This window comes from Egretta garzetta, unplaced genomic scaffold (assembly GCF_000687185.1).
Source record: "Egretta garzetta isolate BGI_Z169 unplaced genomic scaffold, ASM68718v1 scaffold769, whole genome shotgun sequence".
NCBI lineage: Eukaryota > Metazoa > Chordata > Aves > Pelecaniformes > Ardeidae > Egretta > Egretta garzetta.
The window spans coordinates 209960-220505 of record NW_009260831.1 but is presented as its reverse complement, the minus strand read 5'-3'; the positions used below and the strand labels follow the sequence as shown (position 1 = coordinate 220505).

The 10546-nt window shown below is 37.6% G+C and overlaps 1 protein-coding gene across 1 annotated transcript in view; it reads left to right on the top strand.

The window, feature by feature from the left end:
* Positions 1 to 1158: 1158 nt before the first annotated feature.
* Positions 1159 to 10546, top strand: part of MAP2K1 (mitogen-activated protein kinase kinase 1) — a 26504-nt gene continuing 17116 nt past the window's right edge. The window contains exons 1-4 of the mRNA XM_035902335.1: positions 1159 to 1275; positions 4862 to 4917; positions 5167 to 5377; positions 7472 to 7618. Coding sequence (XP_035758228.1) covers positions 1159 to 1275; positions 4862 to 4917; positions 5167 to 5377; positions 7472 to 7618 — 531 coding nt within the window. The remainder of the gene's footprint in view (positions 1276 to 4861; positions 4918 to 5166; positions 5378 to 7471; positions 7619 to 10546) is intronic.

Genomic DNA, 10546 nt, shown 5'->3' with positions numbered 1-10546 from the left:
AAGGATTTGTTTTCTGGTTTTGTTATGACATTATGTACTGGCAGACTAAAGGCAGCATTTCTCTTCTCATTGCTTGCTCTCTTTGAACCAGTATGCTCTAAAATGTTAATGCATCTCTTCCAGGAGTGCTTTCTTCAGTGCTGGGGTGACTGCCCCCAAAACATGAACTGAGAAGTCTCTTCTTGCCTTCTGCCCATCTTTGTGTATAGGGTGAGAGCACCCTGCAGAATCTGTTATTCCTCTCTGCCCAACCTGCGCGTAGGCAATGCAGGTTTGCTCAGTATCCCCTAACTCACTGATAAGTACCTACAGCACTCACCTGTGTGTGATATGCACATGTTTACAGTGGCTGTAAGTCATGGGGGTTTTGATGTTTTAAAAAGAAAGTTAGTCTGAAAAAAACCTTACAACCAAACCTTAAGGGAATGGTATGATAGGCTCAAAGTGCCCTGGTAGCCTGGTGAAGTGACGCTATTTGCGACATATCTTGTCCATTCAGGAGTTTGTGGGTAAGACCATGTGTGTCTCTGGGAAGCAGAGAACAGAACATTTAGTCTAGCAGTAACTAGAGGTGTTGCTGTGCACTTAATTTATTTTGTTGTTACTGCCAGCCAGTATTATTTTTTTTTTTGTCCAAAGCATCCACTCTTGGCCGCTGTCAGGAGCTGAGATATTGGGATAGGCGAGACAATTCTGAAGGTCTTAGATGAGCTTCCATATGGGTGAGGTGGCATTGGGTCTGAAAAGCTCCCAGTATTTCATGCTGTGATTCTCCTCCGAAAACCTTTCTCACCTCTCTGATATTCCACAAACTGGCTGCAGAAGAGGTGGATGTGGGTTCCCCCAGGATGTCAGATTGCAGTTGTCTTACGGCCTCTAAGATGGGGATTTTGCAGAGTGTAAATGGGCAGTAATAGAGGTGAAGTTTCTTTGTGTACATCAGAGGGTCATTGTTTTGTGAGGAGGTGAAGTGTGGTTCTGCATATTTGGTAGGAGACCACGCTCTTGATTAAGTTCTGTTCTGCATTCTTCATAAACTTTTGAGGTTACAGCAGTGCCGTGTGACTAGGAGGACACTGCACTGTCAGCATACTTCCTTGAGTACAAAAAAGGAAGGAGTAATGTTGACTTAATAGGAAGGATCCTACTTGATCGAGTATGGGTGGAGATAATTCCCCCTCTAGAGCACCCGGTACCCTGGGCGTGTATTTTTTTAACTTTCCATTTAGTCTGGAAGAGAGATATCTTGTAATAATTGTATCTGAAGTCCAGCAGGTAAGATGCTACACTTTCTATAGTGGTATTGTCTGCTAGGTGTACAGCATATTTATCCATTTCTGCTAGCTGATTAAGAATATATTTATTGATAGTCTTCTGTGAAATTACACTGTTTCTTTAACGAATGGAGAAAACAGCACTGACCTCCCTGCAGCTTCATTCAGATGATCACGTGTATGTGCTTTGCTTTAAAACTGATAGCAATAAATTAGATGATAACCTATTGCTTGAGAGTAGTGCTTGGAACAGTGAAGCACTGAGGTGATTTGATGATTTCCTGCTTTGATGGAACTCTGGCAAAGGCATAGCACTTCGACAGTGAAAAAACAACTCCAAGACTGCAGCAGGTAGTGGTGATGAATTTTAATAGGAATCTTTGTCTCTGAATAAAAGTTTTATATAAGATTAAGTAACTACTAGTGCTCCTTCTGGAGGCAGACATTAGCACACTAGCATGCTGCTACTTTTAGCTACTAAAGCTTCCTTAACACTTTCATGGTGTCCTAGCGGTGAACTGACTTAAGCATTCTCTCTTCTGTATTTTGAATGTGTTGGTTTAGTTTCATTTGTAAAACTTCATATGCAGTGACTTATTTATCCACCTGTTTCTGTATGTGCTTTGCACTGCAGCTTGGCTGTGATGTTTTTATATGGTGAGGATCCAGGTAACAGTCATAGTTACCAGTTGGGATAGTATTCCTACAGTAGTTTCAGTTCAAAACTGAAAATACTGAAGTCCTGCCTCCTAGAAATACTGAGAATAGATTACCACCACCAATTTTGATGACACAAATACTTTTTAAAATTTATCTATTTACATTTGAAATTGATTAATATTTAGTGCTTCAAGAAAAGGACCAGAAAGAAAAAAATCAATTCTGACCTGATGTCTGTCATTCAATTATCATAAAACTGGAGATGTTACTTGTACATTCTGAATAGTAATTCTGACAATGCATTTATTGGCTTAGTATCTTTAACAAAAAGTCTTCAGCTTAATTTACTTTACAGTTAGAGAATTAGTCCTGAAAAATTCAAGTGAAACCTGAGAACTTAATTGCTGTGATTGTCTTGCATGTCACTGTAAGTAATGAAGGTTTTACCGTTAGAGCTTAGAACATTCTGGTGATTTTGCTGGTGGCCATCTTCTAGATGGAGAAACCTGATGTGCTGAGATTCATGGGACCAATACTTTTCCATCTAGGAGAGCCACTGAAATCTTCTGAGTAGTGTTTGAGCAAGGACCCCAACAACAATTTATACCTTCAGGCAAGGAAATGCCTATATTTTAAGTGATTGCCAAGTTTATCGAGATTGAAATGAGCAGTGTTCTAAAAAAAAAAAAGCTTTATACAGGCTTAGACTAACATAGATGTGATAAATGCTCTCCTAGCAAATTTTTTTTGTTACTAAAGCATCAGCATGATCGCGCGTTTTGTTTCATCACACTAGCACTTTGTCTGCTCCAAGTCATGTGCTCAAGCATCTCTGTTGTCTACAAACTCAGAAAACCCCTTCTGCTTGAGAGAAAACCTGAATAGTTGTTTTCTCCAAAACGGAGCAAAAAAGGCCTTTTTGCATCCTGTTTCTGTGTCTCTAGTTTCTTTATTTTTCAAAATGAGCAGACCTACCTTCTTCGGTAATCCCTAAAATGACAGCAAGTTCCTTCTCAAAACTTATAAATAAAGATGACTTGTTGCATTCATTTTCTGGAGCTTATTGTAGGAAAGTAAGGGGTGATTAACTTTGCTCCAATTTTTATCTTGCATTCGTAGCATAAGAAGAGCTAGTTCAGCTGTGTTCCACAAAAGACACAATTACTTTGACTTCAGGCTGGGATTTGTTTGCTTTACTGGGCATGTTTGAAGAGAAAAAAAATAATCCAGTGATTAATATGCTTTCTGTTTTGCATTTTAGAAGTTAGATTTAAAAAATGTGTCTCTTTCTTAATGGTTCATTTCTAAAACAGAGTCTGTAAGATTAACTTAAATGTTCCTGTAAGTCATGTTTATCTACACAGGGAAATGTCTCATTGTGGATGCTCTAGGATATTTGTTGTATGATTATACTGGTATAAAGCATGGCATGAGGACAGAAATAAGCGGATGTTTCTCTTTGTAGGGTAGCCTGAAAATGAAGTATCTGTACCAGAATGAAATTATTTTTACTAAGGTAGAGAGACAGTAGTATAACTACAGTAGAAGTACATCAAAATTTACTATGTAAGACGGTTCTGGTTTTGAGCAGCATTGCCAAATTTTTCTTGCTCGGGGTGAGTGTTTTGTGAAACTTGCTCACAAGTGTTGCGTGGTAATTTTATGCTCAAACTGTTAAAATGTCAAAATAGCAGACGGAACAGAACTCACCTTTCCAGCAAAGGTCTCATTCTGTTTCTTCTATTTAGCTCTTCTAAGCATTATCACTTGCTAAGTTAGCTTAGCAATTGCATCCTGCCTAACGTTTCTCTCTAACTGATAAATGAAGTAGGAGCACGTCATTGCTTCAGCTTTCAGAGTGATTGTGTAGTAAGGAAGAGCTGTGAAAATTTATATTATTTTTATTTGCCTTGATTAAACCTTGGATACAGTCAAACCAAGAGTGTTACCCTGCCTGGAAATGCAGGCTCTCTAATGAATGAATCGAGGTTTTCATCCTAGAATTCCGTCTTCCCGTTGAGTCTGGGGTTTATTTCTCATTGCTTCTTGGAGAACCAACCTTTTATCTTCTCAGCTGACCAGCACCTTACTGGGCATTTGGAGAATGCCTCTTTGTACAGCATGCTTTGAAAGTGGACATTTTATAAAGTGATGAATAGAAATAGTTTTCCTGAATATTGGTGAAGTAGATTGTTAATGGGAAGTAGTTTTGGCTCTGAAGAAGTAGATTCTGTCCCTCAAGGTTTTCATCCTAGCAACACTGTATTCCCTGGGAACATTGCATTAAATTTGGCTAAGCAAACCAGATATTTGCTGTGAAATATTTACTCTTGCAGCAGCTTACTGTTGCAGTTGGAAGCAGGACATTTTACATGAGCTTTTACGTTACGCTGTCCTACTACTGGAATGAAGCATTTTCATAGGATCTGAAGTAATTAAAAAAGATCTTCCTGGGAAACTGAACTTCTGCCTGTCCCAAATTTAACTACTGTTAAATTAAAAAGTTACGTATTTCTATTCTGTATTGCTTAATGACATTGAACCTAGGTTTCTAGTCGATGTGCCCTTAACCAAAAGAAAAAGTCAGCTCAAAACCTTTGGACTGTTTCTTTTCCCCAGTTAAACTAACAAAAAAATACAAAAACAAAAAAACCCACAAAAAACTCTGTCTCTCCAGTGGCCATGTTTTTGATGCATGTTTGTTGGTTGTGCTTGATAACTTTTTACTGATATCTAAATAAGAAGCTTCTGAATGGATTATTAGTTATGTAGTTATGTGAAAATCAGTAGATAAAACAGTAGACAAACTCAGTAGGAGATTACAACACAACCCTTGAAAATGCGAAACTAAAAATAGTGTGGAGTGATGTGCTGTGATTCATGAGATCTCTGCTCAGAGCTGCTGAGTCATTAAGCCACTCCTATAGGTAGTGAAACTTAATGTGCATGAATTTGGACAGAACCTCAAAGATGGGGAAGCTGGGTATCATCTGTTTGTGTTTATCATTGTTTTATCTGGCATAAAATGCTGTTTACTTAAATCAGAGTTCCAATAATATGTGTGTCTCATGGGTCTGACTGTACAAGTTGGGTCTTTCTAGATAATGTATATAGGTGCAAAATGTAGTGGATTTAATCTCCGACCTCAGTGCTCTGTTGCTCTTCCTCTTGCAACACTGCTGGGGTAAGCTCAAACAGCTTAGTAATCATCTGTTCTTTCTCTGTTGTACAGGACAAATTTGGAAGCGCTTCAGAAGAAGCTGGAAGAATTAGAGTTGGATGAACAGCAACGAAAGCGCCTTGAAGCTTTCCTTACCCAGAAACAAAAAGTTGGAGAGCTGAAGGATGATGACTTTGAGAAGATCAGTGAGCTGGGAGCAGGAAATGGCGGTGTGGTCTTCAAAGTATCTCACAAGCCTTCTGGTCTCATAATGGCAAGAAAAGTGAGTGCCTCAAAAATAGGAACTTAGGGATGATTTTTATTGTCTCTGATGCAATACAGTGACTTTATTTAGAGAAATAAGTGGTGTTGACACACAAAAAAAGACTATTTGACGCCAACTTTCAGAGAAGTTGATGTGTCTCAAAAAATAGGAAAGGTTGCACTTGCTTATCCTAAACTTCCCATTTTTTCAGAAGTAGTGTCCCATGTAATGAAAGGATAGGCATTAATTCCCCTCCTTTCTTTTTTCTTTATTTTGACAAATACAATTTTCAGCTTGGTATGTATCTTTCAAAGAAAATATGGTAGACTCACTAATGAGTTGGAGGCCTAAAAGAAGTTACTGAAAGGTATAAATTAGGGAAAAGTGACAATATCCTGTATTCTGGGCCATAAGTTTAGAGGAATGGAAAAGATCACCTGTAGATCTTCCTTCACAGCTGCAGAACAGAAAGGGCCTCTGGATGATGCTGGAAAAAATGAGAACTCAAAAAAACCTGAGAATGATACATTGGAGTGCAGTGACATCTCCTGTTTTATAGTTTCATCGTGGGGTGCAAGTGGCTTCTGTGCAAAAAAAAAAAAAAAGTATTTGTCCTTCTGGCGAGAGTATTTTTAATGACTCAGCTTTATGCTTTACAACCAATAGCAGTAGTGACCTAGTTTGTAAGAAAACTGAGATTTACTTTTTTTGAACAGAAATAGCTTGATGTTTTAGTTCTCATTTTGTTTATGTGAGGAGCTTTCACTTCCTCTCCATATCCTTGGGAACCAAACACAGTAAAGGAAATGCATCTTTGATACTGCCTGATTTTTATTTTTTTTTTCCTGTTTGGGTACCTCGTGCCCCTTCCAGCAGCAGAGTTCCTTGCACAGGTGGCACTTGTTACGAGGCAGCATGTTGGGACATATGCCGTTGTACTGCAGCGGGTGAGGTGGCAGGCAGGCTACTGTGGTTTGTGGGAAACATAGCCTAGGCTTTGAGAAGGATAAAACACAGGTCACGTTCAAATCCCAGATCGCATTGTTACAAGAGACTGAAAACTTCCTTTTTTTTTTTTAAATTGAGAAGTTGAAAGACTTCAGGTATTTCTTTTTTTTTTAAGAAGAGTACGCTGTCATCTTCAGCAAAATTAAAGGAAAATGTGCATGTACTGACTTTAAGAACAAACTATGCTCAGTACACTGAAGGTTTGGAGAGAAGCAAAGAAAAATGTCTGCCTCTGAGGTGTGAGAACTGTGAAATAAACAAATCACTGAGGCTTTCTTGAACTAAATCAATTTAATTGATTTTTTTTTTTTTTAACCTACTGTGGGTTTAACAGGAAATTTTGGCCCATTCGTTAATATTCAATGCAACTGAGGTGTTTACTGAACTGCAGTTTTTCTTTCATATATTGACTAAAATTTGACATTCATAATGTCTCTTAATGTTCCCTTTTACAAAAGAAATACACTTCTTGTATGAGATAAAATACTTGTTCCACTAGACTGTTTATGTAATCTCCCCTTTAGATTTAGATTCAGTTTGGGGAATTTTTTAATTTGAGGTTCAGCTCATTCCTTCCACTAATGCTTTACAAACACCTGTGCAGATATTTTTCAGCAGGTGCTTCTGAGTCAGTACAGCTTTGACACATTTCCTTTAGACATTTGTTTGTGGCTCCTCAATATAAAGAGCTTTAGTTTCTGAACTATCCATAAAAAAAACAGGTAAGTAAAGAAAATGTGCTGGAACAAAAAGTTTCCGATAGAGAAGTATTTAGTGAAAAGAAGAGATGGAAATCCCACCTTTTAATGGCTGCTGATCTTTCAACTTTCTTATGCTGTATTGTAGTGTTTTCTTTTCCCTTTGCCACTAAGAAAATAAAGATGGATTATTTTACATTTAGGTCATAGAATAATTCTGGTTGGAAGGGGCCTCAGGAGGCCATGCAGTCCAACCTCCTGCTCAAACCAGAGAGTCAGCTACAAGCTCAGAGCAGGCTGCTCAGGGCCTTACCCAGCTAGGTATTGAAAAACCTCTCTGAACAACTTGTTCCTTCTGAATGGCACTTTGTCACTAAGACGATACTTAGAGTGGATTATTTTACAGTTAATTCATCTAGAGATCAAGCCGGCTATTCGAAACCAGATCATCCGTGAGCTGCAAGTTCTACACGAGTGCAACTCTCCATACATAGTGGGCTTTTATGGAGCTTTTTACAGTGATGGAGAAATCAGTATTTGCATGGAACATATGGTAAGTACATATAAATCTGTCTTAGCCTGAAGTTATTAACAGACTATTAATCAACACCTGAGTGTCAACAGGACTTAAATTAACAAACTAGACCTTTCTGCGTGAATAAACAATCAAGTACTGCATTTGGGATTTACTCTGCAAATCTGAGGCTGGGATTGATATGATGTGGTTTATCCCCTTCTCCAGTATCTGCTCTTCTGTAGAAGTCTAAGATGTACAATGTGGCCTCCCGATTGCTTCTCCCTTATCCCGGGCCCTTTTTGGTTTGTTTTATTCAAGAATATTTACCCAATTCTGCTACTTAGACACTTGTTCTGGTTGGGGTTTAATTTTGTTTTTATGCAGAATGGACCAGATCACTCTGATACTACAGCTGTGTAGTCCTTAGTAGCTATGATAATGAGAATCTCGTTTAATCTTATTTAGATGAATCCATACTTTGTCTCCTTTTTTCTGATTTTTACAGAAAAAGCAAACAAAGAATAGTGGACAAGAAGTGAACAAATCCAGATTTTATACAATTTTTTAATGCCAAAAATATTTTAAACTATTTCATTTTAATAGAAAAGTACACATTCTTCTCGACATCTGTTTGCCTTTCTCTAACCATATGGAGCCAAACGCTAAAAGTAAAGTTTCTGTAATTAAAGGTCAGTCAAATTTTTTGCCTCACTTGCTTAGTAGAGGATGTTTTTAACAATCTGAAATACAATAAAACTGAAGACCTTTTTAGTTTTTTTTCCTTGAAAAAACTGTTTCTTTGGAGATAAACCTTATTTTTTCTGGAAAGTACATGTGATTGTTTTAATGCTTCTCTGGTCGTCTTTTACGGAAATTTTTAGAAGAAATCGATGGTTGCCTAGGAACAAGTGATCATGATCCAGTTTTTAAGCATGTACTAGCTGAATAGAAGGTGCGGATACCCCAAAATAAAAAATGACTGTTGGGAATTACAAAGTAGTTGATTTCTCAAAATTGAAAACATTAATGAAAAACAGGAAAATAGATGTTAAAAGTGACTGGGCGTTGTTTCAGAATACATCATAAAATGTGACAAATGTGCACATCTGCAATTGCTAAAGGAGTGTGTATGTTGACGCCTGCCAAAAGGGAGATGGTGGTGGTGTTATAATTACATGTAGAAACAAAAGGCCTAAAGAATCTCAATTTATTCGTCAATGAGAAAATTAACAGGAGTGATCAGGGTTTGCAAGTTTTGAAAGAATGATATATCTGACAGTAGACATCTCTTCAGTTTAAGAGAAGGCGGTATGAAATCTGGTGTTTCAGTGCAGAATCTGGTCTAAGTCAGGCTGGATACAAGGTTTTACACATAGAACAATTGATCAGTAAGATATGAAATAGAGAAGGGGGATTATTTAAATTGTAGTCTTAATTAAGCCATTAAGCTGTTGGCTTAATGCTGATCATTAGGTGGAAGTTTTTGGTCTCCTTTTGGATGAAGATTAGATGCGAATCTCCATTGTCTTTTTTTTGTACGTATTTTTCTTTCAATTACTGCCAGTCAAAATTCTTATTTTTAACAGTGAGTTACAAAATGTAAGTATGGATGTGTACAAGAAGTTGGAGGTGGAAGAGGCATGGAACTCGAAGATTTGAGTGTTTGGTATTTTTAGGTACAGAAATTCAAAATCAATGCATGACTTTGCTTAGCAGCAGGTATTTAACAGGCAAAGGAATTGGAGTCTGCTCCTGAAGGTTGCAGCCAACACTAGGCAATTGAACTGTATTCAGCTTCTTTCAGGACTGGAGCTAGTCCTCAGGAAGGGAAAAAAAGAAACTGTGGTTTTTCAGTATGAAATCTTTGTTAATATACCGGTGTGTCCGCTGTCCAGAAATGCAGACTGGTTATACAAGAGACTTATATAAGACTTTTTTTCCTGTTGGTGTATTCTTAATCGTGTGGTATATATGGGTTTTTTTAATAAAAATACATGATCGAATAAGTATTTATATACTTCTCATAAGAGTTTTAGATTTTAGTCCTCAAATAATAAAACTTTGCATTCTAGCTTTTCTCTTTGCATGTACAAATAACGATGAAAACTTCCAAAGGGTAGGTTAAGGCAGAAGACAATTTGCTTCTCAAGTTCGATTTTTGTCTTGAGTACTGGGAAATATCAAATTTTCATCCAGACAACAGGATATTGGTTTTTTGATTTGATAAACAACTTTCTAATTTCTTCTTTGATTGTACATTCTCCATTCTAGAGAATCTAGAACTTACGCACAAGCCTATTGTGGGATCTGTTGCTGAAAATAAACAGCAGTTTTTAGTTTTCCTTCTCAGAAGCCCTTAGCAACGGTGGAATATATTTGACTTTGCTGGGGGTGTGTGTGCATGCATTCAATTTATTTAACCTAATAAGATTAGCAAGACTGTTAGTTACCATGAAACTTTAAAAACATTTCTTCCTATTTTGGTTCTTTGAGAGCTGTGCCAAATCAACCCTCCATCCTTGGAAGTGGAGAGTCACCCTGGATATGCAGAAGTAAGAGAGGCCAACTTTCTCTGTGTAGGATCTCATCTGGGGGATGAAGGGAACAGGGATCTGGGTTTAATTATGATCATGGGGTGGCACTAGTACATGTTTATCTTCAGGAAGAGAACTCTGTCTTTTCCAGAGATGTGAATTTTCATCCTTGTAATCAGGATCATCAAATCTTCTATGCTTCTTCAATTCTTCTGGCTCTGTCTTTGGAGGGGGAAACAGTATTATGTGATGGCTGCAACGAGAGGGGGGGAAAAAAAAAAAAGGATGTTATTGCATTGGTCTGAAAGCTACAGAAATCTGTAAAATTCCTAATGCTTGGTCAGCTGTTTGTGGACAGTACTTCCTTAACAAGAGCAAAACCATGGAAAAGCTAGTATGGAAGATGGTTGTGTGAAGTGGATGTTGTTAC